At 41.9% G+C, this 16,498-nt stretch overlaps 1 protein-coding gene across 4 annotated transcripts in view; it reads left to right on the top strand.

The window, feature by feature from the left end:
* The first annotated feature begins 356 nt into the window (after positions 1-356).
* The window catches only part of Rap1gds1 (Rap1 GTPase-GDP dissociation stimulator 1), a 142,671-nt gene continuing 126,529 nt past the window's right edge, over positions 357-16,498 (top strand). For 3 of the 4 annotated variants that reach the window (XM_052730564.1, XM_052730562.1, XM_052730561.1), the window contains exon 1: positions 357-571. In XM_052730564.1, the coding sequence (XP_052586524.1) occupies positions 568-571 (4 nt within the window). In that variant the 5' untranslated portion in view covers positions 357-567. The remainder of the gene's footprint in view (positions 572-16,498) is intronic. The other variant, XM_052730563.1, reaches the window with a different exon arrangement.

The following is a 16,498-nucleotide window of genomic DNA, read 5'->3' as shown; positions in this document are numbered from 1 at the left end:
TCTGTCCCCACAGCCTGGCGACTTCGGTCCGGCCGCCGCCCTTTAGGCGACAGCCGTCAGGCTCCTCGGCGCCGGCCCGCAGACCCACGCCCCCAGCCCAGCGAGCTCAGGCTCGCACGGCCGTGGGCCGGAGGCGAAGCTGGCCTCACTGAGCATGCTCGGCGGGGAGGGCGGGGCGCTCGGCCGCGCGTCGGGAGGGCGCTTCTCGAGAAGGCTCGGCGCCTCGGCGCCCGCCCGCTTGCCCGCTCGCTCGCCCGCCCGACCGCACGCTCGCTCGCTCGCTGCCGCGCCCGCCGCAGGCTGCGCCCGGCCGCCCCGCCCCGCCCCGCCCCGCCCCCCGCCGCTCGTCCCCGCCGCCGCCGCCGCCGCCGGCCCGCAGCCGCAGCCGCTGCTCCTCCCCGGCGGCCGCCCCCCGCGGGTCCCTCCCTGGCTGCGGGAGACGCGGAGGTAGAGGGAGGACGCCGCTGCGCCGCGCCGCCCGCCCGCCCGCCCGCCCGCCGGTTCGTCCGTCCGCCTGCACCCGAACCCTTCGCCTCGCCCTGCCGGTCCTCACTCTGTAGGAGGAACATGGGTAAGTCCTCCCCGCCGTCATCGCCTGACATTTTTTTTTTTTTTCCCCTCCTCAGCGTGCTGCAAGGGTGGCAAAGCATTTTCTCGTGCAAAGTTGCCGGGTTCCCCCTCTCCCCCGTCCTCGGGGTGCCGGGCGGCGGCCCTCCCCGGGGACCGCGGGCGCACGCGGGGAGCCGGGCCGGCGGGGTCGCGCGCGGGGTGGGGTCGGCGGGCGGCCGGCCTCCCTTCCTCCATGCCTGCCGCCGGCGCCGGGCCGCGCGGGGCGTCCCCGGGGCTGGGAGGCCGCCGTGCTGCCGCTGCTCTGCTGCTGCTGCTGCTGCTGCGGCGGCGGCGGCGGCTGCAGGCTCGGTCCCCACCGCGAGCCCGGGCACTTGGCGGAACTTCCTGCCCGTGGGCGCGACCTCTCCCCAGCTAGCCTGCCTGCAGCCGGCGCCGGCGCGGGGAGAGCCGGCAAGTTGTTCGGGGCAGAGGGCGACTCGCAGCCGAACGCGAGAGGGGGACAGCCTCCGAGCCGGAGGGGGACGACCGTGGGCCACGCGAGGCTGGCGGGAGCCGCTAGCTGTTGAATTAGTGCGGGGTGGACAGCGGTGTGTGCACGGCTCCCGTGCTCAAGCGGTTTTCTGGATTTCCTCCTTCTGGCTACAGTAGCAGGAAACTGTAACACGTTGTTACCCATTGTAGCACGTTACGGAATTGACACGCTGGTTATTCTCTCCCAGCTCCCCCTGCCTAAATCTGCATAATCTGATTCTAGTTCCATTCTATTTACTTAATCCCAAGCGATGGCAAATTCATATTTCAAAGCAAATGCTTGGTAAAACGGTATATATTTGAACCTGAAATCTTCATCAGATACTTTTGTTTACCTGTGTAGCATTCCAAAACACCTGATCCTTCTGTCCTGTAATTAAGAGCGAAAAGTTTCCTTGGATAGTAACAACTCAGATCATCTTCCCAGCACACGTTCCCGTTTGCTTCCACTCTAAGTGATTTCCTCTTCTTTAAATGGGCTTTCTTGGCGTCCCTCCACTTGGACTTTCCCCACTCCGCTGTGCAAGTTATGTGTGAGTGTGGTCGTTTCATCTGTCAGGACCGTGCTCAACGCATGTTCAGGGTTAGGCCGTGGCAATTCTGAATCCGCAAGGAAGTATCTGATTTAGAAGTGATGTGGTAGGAGTTTCCCGGAAGAGCAAATGCCAGGAGCTTCGAGGCAGACCTTTGACGGTTCAGTAGGATAAAGACAGTTGGAGGAGGAGGAGGTGGTTTGAAGAAAAAAAAAAAACAAAACAACCATGACCCTGAATTTTACGTTCACTTGTTTTTCTTCTAATTGAATACTACTGACACTTGAAACAATTTTTTTTTTATAAAAAACAGCGTAATCCCATTTATATGTCCCTTTCTCTAGGAATAGAATTTTTAAGAATACTAATCCAGATTACAGGTTAAAATCTGCATTTCAAAGGATTTTTAATTACAGGTTTTGTGTAGAAAAAAGTCTTTTTTTTTTCAAGCTGAGATTTAGTTAAAATTCAATTTTAACTAAGCACTCAAAATATTGAATCAGTATTTTTTCAGTGGGGGAAATATCCGAAGTCAGTCCTAAACTGGGGAATAAAAATACCCAAGACAGATAAAGTTATTTAATAATCCTGCAAATCTTGAATGCTTGATTAAAATTAAAGACACGAGAAGAAGCCAAGTAGAACCCCATCATCTTTTGGAGCTTCTCAGAAACGTATGCCCCCTCCTTCTAGCATTTGGGGTGCCTTGTTAGAAAATTTTTTTAGCATTTACATAATCTCTAATGGGGTTATTTTTATGTTTTATACACTTAATCTTGAGTTTAAGAAGATGAATTTTATGTCTTAATTTTTTGTATCTCTTTTAGTGCTTTTCACATAGTAGGTGTTTAGTAAAATTTGGTCAAATTATTCTTAATTCTATTATTTTCTTCCAGTTCTTGAATTGAAAATGTAAGTCCTGAACAAATACATCGATTGGTAGACACGGAGGTATAGATGAACCAGGAGCAGAACAGTCTAGTTGTAAGGCCTCTGATTTAAAAAAAGAAAGAAAAGTTGCATTGTCTCAGGGGTATGAGTTTTGAAGTCAACCCTACTTCTCTAATGCTATTTCCAGTGGTTAAGATGTTTGTGTATGATCAGGAGGTATATAAAATAATACATTGAAACCTTGGAAGATAATTTTATATCTGAGCCAGTGAAGTTATTAACAGCTCTTAAGATATACTAATTAATGGTAGGGGAATTACTTTTTACTCTCTTTTAAAGAAATAAATAAGGTGTATTTAACTTATTTTAAAGATAGTCTGTTTTGGTTTTGTGGTACTAGGGATTGAACCAGGGCCTTGTGCATGTTTGAGCCCCAGGTGGAACCCTTAAAGGATACTTTTATGGCACTGACTTTTCTCCCTAAGAAACAAAGGTAGTTTTCTATGTAGCCTTTCAGACAGCTATTACTTTATGTGTATATGTTATTAAAATCCAATATTGGTTGAAAATCGATCCAATGGAGTATACTATGGGAAGGAGAAAAATGAGTAAGACAGCCATACTTCATATTTCTTACACTCTTAGGAACTTTATGACCCACAAATAACTGTAATAGGAGTAAATGTATAAGTAGCGGGTATAATGACACACATATATAATCCCACTACATTGGAGGAAAGGCTGAGGCAGGAGGGTCAAGAGGACTGATGAGTTCGAGGCCAGCCTGGACTGCCTGGCAGGACTAAAAGGAAAAGTTACCCTGTCTCAAACAGCAACATAAAATCTTCTTTTAAGGTGAAGAAAGCTGCAAATGATACAAAATGTCTTTGCATGTGTTACAAAGGTGCTGGGATGTAGAGGTTTTAGAGGAGTGTTAGGTGAGCCAAAGGTTAGTCAGTTACTCTTCTAAAAGGTAGAGCTCAGACTGAGGACTAGGAAGGGGGGGGGGGGGGCGTGACAGAAGTGAAAATAGGGAATTTTGAAGAAGTTTCTAGGGTGTGATTAAAAAGCCCCATTTAGCTAGAGAAACATTTCAGAAACGGTGGGTGACAGAAGTGAAAAAAATATTAGCAATTGCCAAATAGATGTGAAATGCTGAGCTGGCGAGTTTGGACTTGTTGAGGGAACCTTTAAATGTCTTTATGCAGTGGACTGCTGCTGTTCTCTTACTTGGCCATAATGGTCATTTCACGGGAGTGTCTCACACTTCTTTGACATTCTCTTTTATGTCTCTCTGTCTTAGAGACATACATTTTGGTTTAATGTGAGCTTTGGAGAGAGCAAAATCATTCAAGCCAGAGCAGTAAAGTCTGTTTTGATTACAAAATTTTATGATACTTGAAATTTAAGTTTGAAATGTACCCACTATCTCAGATGTCTTACATTCATTCCTATCTATGTCCGATGGTTTTTCTTAGTTTTAAAATGTCAATTTCTCCTTAACAAAGTAACTCAAGTGTCTGAACCAGTTTGTTAGCTCTGTCTAAATAAATGGCCTACAGAGTTTTTCTAATGTGGCCTGTGTTCAAACCGCAGCGGGATAGAATTCTTTCAGTGCATGTGTTTGTACAGTATTGGTACTCAAAGAATTCCTGGAATCCAGTCAGGGATGGGGACAGCGATGGTGGGAATGGTTAAGTTGGGCTACTAGCTGTGACTAGCAGTATTTGCAAATTCCAGAGTTCCAAAATTCCAGATGTTTTTCCCGTCTGTTTTCCCAGAATGACTTTAGGTACACCTCTTGGTATACTCTCTTCTCTCTCCAACTTTGTATCTACTAGATTATTTAACATCAGTATATGAAAAATTAATTGAAACTCATTTGAGTTCAATATATAATTGGATTTATTTTTAGTGATTATTGATTTCCTTACATGATTATATCGTATACTCACCCTATAGAAGTAATAATTTCATGGACACAAATAATATAATAAAAAGTAATGATGATTTGTATAATATAAATACCTATTTTAATATGTCTCACCTACATGCCTATTGATTAATTTTCAATAGTGATTTTAGTAACTCAGAATTTCTAAAAATTAATAAACCTGTCTCATGGGCCAGTACAGGAGTCTTCAGAAGACCATTGAGATGGTAATTACCAACGGTTGATATCAGTTACCATGCTACACTTTATATAATTTAAAAATCTTTTCAACAGTTCAACAATTGGGTGACAGGCCATATTTTACTGAGTCAAAGAAATAATTTATCCAAGAGGATAGAACATTCTAAAAATTTTGATTTTTAAAGTAGTAGTTTTCAAATTTTAGCTTGCATAAGAATCATCTGGAGAGCTTGTTAAAAAAAATGACTGGGGCAACTCACGATTCTGATTCAGTGGGTGTGCATTAAGACAGTCTCAGGTGATGCTGTATTGGGAATAACAGCACCACATAGCAGAGGCTGGCAGCTCACGATTCTGATTCGGTGGGTTTGCGTTAAGACAGTCTCAGGTGGTGCTGTATTGGGAATATCACCACCACATAGCAGAGGCTGGCAGACTTTTTTCTGTAAAGGGCCATATGGTAAGTATTTTAGACTTTTCCGGCCAGGAGGCAAAGTAAAGAGTACTTAACAGATAAAAGAAATACACAGTGAAAGGAAATAAACAACTGCAATCTTTTGCTTGAGTTAAAAACACAGCTTGTGTAGTACTAAGTGAAAAGATTGAATTGTTTTGAAGGATTACATTTCACTTAATTATGGTTCTAACTTATACTATCAGAATTGATTGTACATCTTCACCTGTTAATGAAGGTCTTGAAAGTAATTTTATGACTTTTGTCTTTGAAGTTTTTTTACATAGATATTTCCAGATACATACAGTTTTCTTTCTTTCTCGTTTTGGATGTGTTGAGGGTTAAACACAGGGTTCTGTGCTCTAATACGTTCTTTTTTTTTTTTTTTTTTTTTTTTTTTTTTTTGGTTTTTCGAGACAGGGTTTCTCTGTGTAGCTTTGCGCCTTTCCTGGTACTCGCTTTGGAGACCAGGCTGGCCTCGAACTCACAGAGATCCACCTGGCTCTGCCTCCCGAGTGCTGGGATTAAAGGCGTGCGCCACCACCGCCCGGCTCTAATACGTTCTTAATGAACATATTGCATTTTGAGAATTCTTCCCTGTTCTCTTGATATTTCCCAGTTTGCATTCAGATTAACTACTTCCAATTGAAAACTCAGTGGGAGCTCCTGGTGAGTTTGTGAAAAGCTGCAACTGTAGTTTGAGCTTGAAAAATATACCTGTTAAGTTTTGTATATACGTGGAGGTCTTGTTTAACGGTTGACAACCCAGGAACTGCCCAGAACAGATCAGTTGTTACTTCTGATTTGAGCATGTTGTCCAGATGGCTTTACTGTAATATAAATTTCTCATATAAGTTTCACATTGACTTTGAGATGAGATGCATTAGGAAACATCAAATTGGCAGGCAAATCTAATTTTCAAAGACACAGGTTTGGGTTAGTTCTCTGTCTTTCTGTCTGTCTTGTCTTCCTTTGCTATTTGTAGCAAGCATTTCTTTTTGTTTAGAGCATCTCATGTGTCCTGATTTTGTTTGTAATTATCTACAACGCTACAAATGCTGATTCACGAGGCTTTCTTATGGTAAGGCAAGTTGAGAGTTTTCAGTGTCCTCCCTGATAGAGGTAGACAGAACCAGTAGTGCGGTGGTTAAGTCTGTGAGTGCAAACGACATTCCCTACTTGTGGTACAGTCACATGATACACGATGGATTAAATGTTTTTCTCCCTAAAAACCGGTTAGTGCAGAACAGTAAGCTTCAAAGATGGTATGTTTTTTAAAACATAGTTTGTAAGTTGACTAACTGGCCTCTTTGTAATCCTCGTATATTTTTGCCACCTGGTTGTAACACATCTTAGTGGATTCCACTTCAGGTTATACAGGATTAGCTTTTTCTTAGCTTTGAAAATACTCTCTCATATCATTGTTCTATGTAAAAGCTTTATTGAACTAAATTCTTCATTAGTTTGGGATTGACTTCTTGGAAAACAAAACAAAAACAACAAACAAACAAAAAAAGACAACTGCTAACAGGTAGCTTACCGGAGCCAGGGGAAGTTCCTCAAAGCTCTTTTGGTTCAGTTTTCAGTTAGGCTCTGCTGTTACTCCCAGTTGCCTGTAGGTAGTGTTGCAAGCACTCGCCCGCCCGACAACCTGCTGTTTAGTGGACGCTGGTGGTCAAAGTCAGGCCTCCAGTTTTGCAAAGCAAGCACTTTGCCTGCTGAGCTGGTTCCTGTTGCATTGACTTTCCTCGGGAAGGCACAAAGGAACATCCAATCACCCAGAGGTATCCAAGGTAGACCAGAGTCTGACCTGGTCAGACCAATGAGTTTGTAGGGCTTGCAGGTTGAGGGCTTGCTTACAGGTGCATGCATGATTCCTCCCCCCTCCCCCAACAGCTGCATCACTGCCAAGTCCACCCCATCATAATGGCTACAACATGGAAGTGTCATCATAGAGTCCTGCTTTCATTGAAACCTCTAATTCCTTACACTCTTGGCATCTCCCAAGATCACTTGCAGTTGGGGGTGGGGTGGTGAATCTCAGGTGAGGTTCTGACTCTTGCTTCCACTCCCTAGGGAGTCCCAATAACTCTAGTACCATTACTAGTACCATAGACCTGGCTAGCACTGTATTCTTCTGCTCTAGTTACCATAGCTACCAGGGCAAAGCCCAGGGTGGAATCCTGTTATGCCTAGGGAAAAAGCTGCCGTAAAGCACCTCCCCAGACCCTAAAAGGCTATTTATTCTTCAGTAAGCATGTTGAGATTTGGTTGTTGCAGTCAAATATCATTAACTCACCATGGGTAAGTAATTTTTTTTCTTGCCTGAGTAAGAAATGTGCCACTTGGAAATTAACTTGGTTTGCACCATAATTTTCATGAAGAAATAATGCTGTGACAAGATATTTTGTTATCATCTCTTTGATGATTGCTATCCTGTGAGTTGGGAATGTGATGAATGTTTAGTCTGGTGATATTTATGTATTCTGTATTTTTCTAGTATAGCTACAGTGTTAGTATATAATACCATGATTTGCTATCCACTTGATGACAAAATAATCTACGTAACACTTTAAATTTCTTGAAAGCATAGTATTTGAAGGTAAGGTGGTCCTCAATTTACAGTGTGATTATATTGGTTTGCTGAAAGAGAACTCTGTTGTAAGTAGAAAATACAGTAAGTTAATACTTGTAGTATAACTTACCTACAGAATACTATGGTAACCCAGTAAACTATAAACTATCTCCTGTTTAGCTTTAGATCCATGGTACTGAGAATAAGGATTGTACTAATGTTCACTGGCGTGGGAACAGTTCAAAGTGTGATTTATCCCCAATATGTATTTCTTTTGCACCATCCTAATGCTAAAAAATATAAATTGAGGCCTATCTATAAACTTCTTGACTTGACATGCTGGTGGAAATGAAATGTTGACTTCTTAAATAGTCCAAAAATGTGGCTTCATTAGACCTGCATTCCTACATGACACAACTGATTAGTACTGAGTGGAGAATCCTTCATTAAGGCTGGACACACATGAGTGCCATGAAAGTCTGATACCATGGATTCATTTAAGGAATTGAATTAATGTAAAACTCTATGGACTTTCTAACATATTTTATATCCTGCAAAGTTGATATCTGGTTGATAAAGCTGCATTGGCCTGTGGCAAGGCAGCTTAGAGGCAGGTGGGCAATCCAGGCAGATACACGGAGAGAAGAAGGGAGAGGAGAGGGAGACGCCCCTTTAAGAGTCGAACAGCACTCGAGTACCTAATGAGAACGTCATTATTTCAGACCAGGTGCCGCTGTAGTCTTCCTTTACTTTCGGCCTTTGAACATTGACTTTATTTTCTAGGGAAAATCATGGGATCATCAGCATATAACAGGGCTATTAGATTGTTTCTAAAGAGTATTGTTTTATTTTGTCTAATAAAGACTTCACTAACACAGAAGACTTGACATAAAATTGTTACCTGTAAGAGAACGACAAAACAATAATATGGCTAAGTTACTTACTCTGTTATTTTTAAGTTATTGAAAAAGACTATACAAGTTATTTGCAATAATCTAAAACAATAAGTTCTCTTCATTCGTGCTGGGATTTTTTTTAATAGAACAGACAAGGCAGAATTCATTGTACTTCTCCACACTGCTGCTTTGAAGGCTGGAGACATGCACACTGTCTTAGATAGTGTGAAAATAAGAGCTGTGTCAGGTTGAAGAAAACTATTTTCTGTAAGTCTTGGAAAATATTCTTGTTTCAAAGTTCATTAAGTAGTTGGTGCTGATTGTTATAAACAAAGCAGAAAATTGATGAATGTATGCCTCATAGACATGTGAATGCCAACTGACTTTCATAAAATTGGAAAATAGGTTTGGTTTAAAATATAATCAAAACAAATATAAAGTTTCATGTGAACTGATTAATTTCCTTTTATCTGCAAAAATCCAGTTTTGGAAAGGTTATGATGTTAAGCTGCAGGAGGGAATTAACACCTGTCCATTAAGACATGCTTCTGGCTTTGACACTGTTTGTACAAGCACTGTCCGTGAAATCAGAAACAGGACAACATTACCATAGTCGGTGTTAATAGAAAGTGACAAAACAAGTTGTGTAAATGGTCCTTTTCCACTCTTGGAAAAGCTCAAACTCTTAACTGTAGACAAAGAATAATGTAAAGAAATGAATAATAGAAACGGATAAGGCCGTAGCCTTGAATCCTCGGAGGAAACACAGACTCCAAAACTTGAAAGAATGATAGAGCCCAGATTTCTCTGGCACGTATATGTGTTTATTACTTGTAAAGATCTAGACTGTTTTCTTAGAATTTATTTCCTTTATGAGTTAAACACCTATAGAAAGCTGAATATCTATTAGACATCCCCTTTGGTACTATGGCAGAGACTGTCCCCTGCCATATTTCAGTTTTTGTTTTTAATTACAAATTAGACATATAGACAGTTGTTACCTAGGACAACTGGTTAATTTGGCTGGAAATTTTCATTCTTGGAGAACTTCCGTCTACATAGAGCAGCCTTCAGAAAGTCCTTATTTTTGCACAGTTCTGGTCTGCACAGAGTGAGTTTCACTTACCTGTACAAAGTGCTAACTGCCGGGACAGAAGAAGGGCCAGAACTTTGATTCATCCCAGTGTTGGGGTGAATTCTGGCCAAGTTATTCAGCTTCTGTATTCAACTTGGTTGACAATACTTCACAAGAAAGTTGCAGGTATTTTATAAGATATGTGAATGTGAACATCTGTTTCCAAAGCTGAAAATATAATAATGTTTGGAAAACTTGATCTTACATTCAGAAGTTAAACCAACAAAGAGAGTCATGTTTATTGTACTTAAATAGCCATGCAGTGAACATTATTATTACAGCAGATTACATTTTTCAAAGATGATCATAACAAGCTCTTGCCCCGCATAATTGTCTATAACTTGCTATCCCCTTTGAGAGTTAGGATCTACTTCTGTAGAATCTGAGTATACCTATGACTTGGTTTTGATCAGTTGAATGCAGAATTCAGCAGGAATGATTCTGAGTGACTTTCTTGTCCCAGTCATAGAAGTTAATGATGCTTCTTTGCAGCAACACTGGTTTGTCTACAGCCCTGAGAAGTCTGTGTACCTCAAAGCTGCTGTGGGAAGTAAATGAAGCCTTGTGGAGAAGTGTTAGCGTCAAGCCTTAGGAAAGCAGTCCTGTGCTCAAGCCCTTCTGGGCCAGTCATCAGACCTGTGAGTGAATGAACCCATTGCGTGGTTGAGATGATGTTCGAGATCCAGCCATTGGGGCACTTCAGAGTCACCCCAAGTCTCTAAGACTCAGCATAGAAAGTATGAACTTTGTGGGAAGATAAGCAATCCACAGCGTGAATGAGCGTATTCCTAGCTTATGGAATCTGTGCACATAATATAATATAGCTCTTAGTTCATACCAGTAAGTTTGGTATGATTTGTTGAATGATGATAATTGGAACATTTCCTTAGTAAGAAATAGATTGATACTAAAATTCATCATAGAATGCTTCCTGTGTTTTTCTGGGGTTTTGCATATGAAGATTTTTGCCTATAAACGCTGGTTACTGTATGGCAGAGTATTATTTCATTCAGTAGTAATCACCATCTTCCAAAAAAGTGAGTCAACAAGTCATTTTTAGCGTTTGGGTTGCTTATGTTTTGAAGGGGTGTATGTGTACTGTGTACATGGGCACAGAGTGTTTCTGGAAGGACACATGAGAAGTGCTAAAACAAGTTGCCTCTGGGAATTAACTGGAATATGCAAAGGCAATGCTCACAGAAATAAAAAGTATTTTCTATATTGTGAAAACTGGGGAGAGTTATGTTGTGTTCATCTTTGTGTCTTTAGCCTTGAGTGTGATGTTTAGTGATTGGTGTGCATCTAGATCATATTGGAATAAATAGAAAATTGATGTTATCATCTTAATTTTTGATCACTTTATACATAACATGTTTAGTCCTTCCTCACATAGCTCCTCAGTTCTCAAGAAGGCTATTTATGGATCTGTATCTGTCCATGTCCAGTCAGGAGACAAACCACAGAATTCGTTAGAGATAGATACTACTACAGGCAACATGAAATATATATGTTTGAAGACCTAGCTTATTGTTCAGAGCATTTTAAAAATACTTTATTTGGGTGTTTGCATGTATGTCTGTGTACCACTTGTGTGCCTGGTGCCCAAGTAGGTCAAGGGTGTCAGATCCTCTGGAACTGGAGTTACAGATGGTTGTTAGCCACTATGTGGATACTGGAAATTGAACCAGAGTCCACTGGAAGAGCAGCCAGTGCTCTTAACTGCTGAGCTATCTCTCCAGGCCCCACTCAGAGCATATTAATGCTTGCTCTTTAAGCCCAAATCTCAGTTGGGTGATGTGATTAAGAACCTGGTGCTATCTACACATAGAAGAGTGTACTGCAGAAGAAGAACGCTAACCCTAAGACACCAAAGGCTTATGTAGGGTGCCAGCCAATAAATACACACACATACCTTATCTGTTACATAAATCTTCCCTTGCGAAGAGGAAAGCATCGCTCTGTGTATTGCATTAAAAATGAGTTAAAAACAAATCTCCAGAAAGAAGAGGGTATTATGCAGTTGTGGAGTATCTCCAGAGAGGGAGCCTTATTTTTATTGTACCTTACATTGTTTCCCCTTCAGATAATTATGATGGCACAGAAATGCCAAGAAGTCTAGGGGAAAGGAGCTCTTCCATACAGTAAATATTTTAGGTAGAGTGTGTGTGTGTGTGTGTGTGTGTGTGTGTGTGTGTGTGTGTGTGCGCGCGCGCGTGCGCGTGCTGCATATATGTCTATATGCTTCTGTCTTCCTCCTTTGAGACAGGGTCTCCCATTGGTCCAGAGTTCACTAAATAGGCCAGACTGTCTAGCCAGCAACCCTGAGATCCTACAGGCTCTGCCTCACAGCTCTAGGATTAGAAGCACAAACAGCCCAACATTTTTCTGTCAACTCTGAGGACTGAACTCATGTTCTCACATGCTGAGCTATTTTCCCAGCTCAGCACACAGTAAATTAAACAGAATATTTACTGTTAAATTATTGAGCAGTGATAGACTTGGGAACTCTGAAGGGTAGGATACACCCAGGAAAGGGTATCCAAGGGAGGAGAAAGTAGATTTTCATTGAAATATGCAGTTTCGTTATTCTAACCTTTCTTTCTGGTCAAACCCAGAGCCCTGCATATACTAAACCTGTACATGCTTCCACTAAGCTACAGTCCCAGTTGCCAGCCTCCTCCTGAGTAACAGTTCACTTGAGTTTACACAGGCCAAAACTCATCCATGGTCACCTGACCTGGAAGAACAGCTCTGAAGAAAAAAGGCTCACCGTGCTGCGGTGAGAATTACACAGAGAATTGTAAAAGAAAGTGAGAACTGTACAAGGTAGGCTAGAACCCGGAGCTGGAGAAGCATTCTGCAGGAACCGGAAGCGCTTCTGTGTATGACCCAGGCCCCAGAGTACCTACTTAAAGGAGCGCAGAGGCAGTGCCGTAAACTCTCCGGGACGGAGGTGGAGCTGAGCTGGTGTGGACTCCACTGTGCAGCACTGCACGAGTTACAGGAGAAGAAGGCAGGGTGAGAGAGAGTCTCATGGAATTTGTGATTCACCTGTTCAGCTAACCTGCCTAGCCAGAGCGCTCCAGGGATCAGCTCCTGTGTGTGCCCCCATCCCCAACACTGGAGTTCCAGAAGCACAGCCAGGTTCCTATGCTCCTGTCTGCATAGCTTGAGCCCTCTCCTCAGACCTACCTCTCTCTAGCTCGGTGTTTACAGGCCAGGCCTTAAGGTGAACTTGCATATGAAGTGCCAATAAGTTAGTTGATGCCTGATGTAATCTTTTGTTCAGATTTTATTCTTTTAAGTATGTGATGTATTAGTGTTTTAATAGTCATGCCTTCTGCTTCCATTATAAGCTTAAGAGTTTGTCTGAATCCGTTCTGTGGTTTTCCTCTGCTGTCAGACATAGCCTCGGATCTGGGACAGAACTTGAACCTTAAGTGCCAGGAATCAACAATGCATCATAAGCAGGTACTTGAGTTGGTGCTGAAGGAGTTGATGCTTGCAGCCTCAGTATTAAGTCTAAACCTGTGTACTAACTGGAGGAGCTAAGTGGAATGTGAGAGTTAAGAAAAAAATAAAATGGAGCCATAGGTGGGAAGCACAGGATAATAAACTACTGAGACACTATTCTGGAAGAATCTTTGTGAAAGAGTGCTGGTATTATGAGGTCTTCGGTGGTCTTGCAGGCACCGTAGGTGTAAGGAACTGTAACAGGGTGGATCTGTTTTAAGTGGTTATTTTATTTTTGTGTTTACACAGCTCCTTGTTGTGAACGCTAGCTCACCAGTGTGTTGAAGTGAGGTTCCAAAGTCTACTCCTCCCATTTGGTTCCTTCCAGAGCTTTCCCTCTGTAGTCATTTCAGCAGTCCACAGCAGCTAGGTAGTGGCAGGTTACATTTCACCAGCATTGTGCCAGTATGGTTCTTGGCTTTCTTTTAAAAATGTGAACATGCTATCAAGCTTTGTTAATTTATCTGTGTTGATTTTTCTTCATTGTCTTATAACATCTTGGTTATTGACCACTATTTGGTATGGAACTATAGTAAATCTTTCCATTTAGGAACATGTGGAGAATACATTACCCCCAATATTTTTCTTGCTCAATTCTTAAAGAATTAAGCCTGGATCTTACTGTGACTTGCTCTGTGACTAAATACAAAAGAGATAATGTATTGATTTGTAATTTCTATCATGTTGTATGCTAAAGCTGTATTGACAGTGTAAAACAGGAAATAGAACTCTTTGGTGTATGTGAAATAAAATTTAAGTGTGCTCTGCTCTTAAGCATTAAAGTTTAGTATTGAAATCATGAAGATTGGCTGACTCTCTTGGCTCTCTACTTAAACGCGACTATAGTAAGGCAGTGGTATCTCTCTTAACTGAAATAATCTTCATTCCATTTCAGAATGCATGAGGCCTGGGTTGTAGCTCATTGTTGGAACATTTACTTAGGGTAGATTGAACTCAAAGCCCTCAGCTACAGGGTTTCACTGTGTAGCTCTGACTGTTCTAGAACTCACAGAGATTCGCCTGCCTCTGCCTCCCAAGTGCTGAGATTAAAGGCATATGTCACCACCGCCTGGCCTACTTACTCACAATGTTTTTTATAAGAAAGAAGGTTGCTCAAAAAGTTTTGTACCAGCTTTCTGAAATAACAAGAGAAGCAACCCCAGAGTCATATGAAGTCATTACTTTTGTCATAATAAAAATATTTCTTAGTCAAGGCAATTTATATCATAATTTGTAACAAGATGTAAGTACAGGAAATGGAAAATGAATGTTCAGTTGTCAGGATCTATTTCATTTTCACTCAGGAGAATAATGTGAAAATGTTCGAATTTCCCATCTAATAAAAATATACTAATTGGGGGGCGGCTGGAGAGATGGCTCAGAGGTTAAGAGCACTGGCTGCTCTTCCAGAGGTCCTGAGTTCAATTCCCAGCAACCACATGGTGGCTCACAACCGTACGTAATGAGATCTGATACCCTCTCTGGCATGCAGGCATACATGCAGATAGAGTACTCATACATAAATTATTTAAATAAATAAATCTTTTAAAAAATATACTAATAGAGTTTTATATACACAAAAATATAAAACTAAAGAAATGAAAAAAGCCGGGCGGTGGTGGCGCATGCCTTTAATCCCAGCACTCGGGAGGCAGAGCCAGGCGGATCTCTGTGAGTTCGAGGCCAGCCTGGACTACCAATTGAGTTCCAGAAAGGCGCAAAGCTACACAGAGAAACGGTGTCTTGAAAAACCAAAAAAAAAAAAAAAAAAAGAAAAGAAAGAAATTAAACCCCACAAAATTGGAACTGTATGAATTTCTACAAAAATAATTTTCTGAATCAATTTGCATTCAGTCTGAATCAGTCAATTTACAAAGTTACTTAAGTTGCGGAATTGAGTCACTTTTTAGAAGTTGACTAAATTCATCTGGTCTTATTTTGTGTGAAGGCTTAGCTTTGTCTGCAGTGGAAGAGGTAAGTGATGGGCCATGTGCAGTTACAGTTAGTTTGTAGGCTGAAGAAAGAGCTCCACCCCATAGGTACATAACAGATGCATTAGTCCCCTTTCTCATCACTGCCATCGAACACCTGACAGAGCAACGGAAGGAAAGAGGGCTTCTTTTTGCCACAGTTTGAGAGCACAGCCAGTCACTGCAGGGAAGTCACGGTGGCAGGGACTGGAGGCAGCTGATCAGTCACACCTGCAGTTAGAAAGCAGAGTGGGATGCAAATGCTCAGCGCGCGCGCGCGCACACACACACACACACACACACACACACACACACACACACACACACACCCCGCCACCTTTTTTTTTTTTTTTTGAGACAGGTCTCTCTACATAACCTGGCTGGCCTGGAACTCACAGCCTTATGTCTGACTGCCTTTTCTTGATTTCCTCTGGTCCTAGCCCCCAGCCCATGAGATCATGCTGCTCACGTTCATATTGAGTCTTCTCTCCTCAGTTCAACATTACTAGAAATACACTCTAGACATATCTTTGCATTCAGATGATTTTAAATCCTGTCCAGTTGACAATCAAGGTTAACATTAGAGTTGATACATGCTGAGTAGATGCAGGGTCTCAGTGTTATTGCCACTTGTAGCCCGTATTGGGAACAAACTCATGCATATGAATAGTTATAGTATATGCTACAGCTATACATAAACCAAAACTAAGGAGTGTATAATTTATGAAGTTTAGCGTTTTCATTAAATGGAAATGCTTATTAATTTTGTTTTTCTTCAAACATTATTAATATTCCTACTTCTTAAATGCTAACTAAATTGTCCTCTAAGTACTGCACATATGCACTTGGCATAGTAATTTTTGTTAAGATAAACCTTTACCACATCATGTGTATGTATATGTACTTATAAAGCATATTTAATATTTGTATTGCTGCTAGACCATGCTTCTGTAGGACAGTGTCATGAGAACTTATTTTAAGAAATTGGTTCACTCATATTACCTTCTTTACTATTCAAGGTTTTTCCCTGCCATCCCTGGGCAGATGTTCCTGGGTTCTATAAGAAAGCAGGCTGAGCAAACCATTTAGGAGCAACCCAATAAACAGCCCTCCTCCATGGCCTCTGCATCGGCTCCTGCCTCCAGGTTCCTGCCCTGTTTGAGTTCCTCTCCTGACTTCCTTGATGATGAACAGTGCTGTGGAAGTGAAAGCACTTTCCTCCCCAACTTGCTTTTGGTCATGGTGTTTCATCACAGCAATAGAAACCCTAAGACAGAGCACAAGGGGAAATTTTCC

The sequence above is a fragment of the Peromyscus californicus genome, unplaced genomic scaffold (genome assembly GCF_007827085.1).
Source record: "Peromyscus californicus insignis strain IS unplaced genomic scaffold, ASM782708v3 Scaffold_9__1_contigs__length_137607984, whole genome shotgun sequence".
Lineage (NCBI taxonomy): Eukaryota > Metazoa > Chordata > Mammalia > Rodentia > Cricetidae > Peromyscus > Peromyscus californicus.
The sequence above is the reverse complement of the archived record's forward strand: the minus strand, read 5'-3'. Positions and strand labels throughout refer to the sequence as shown.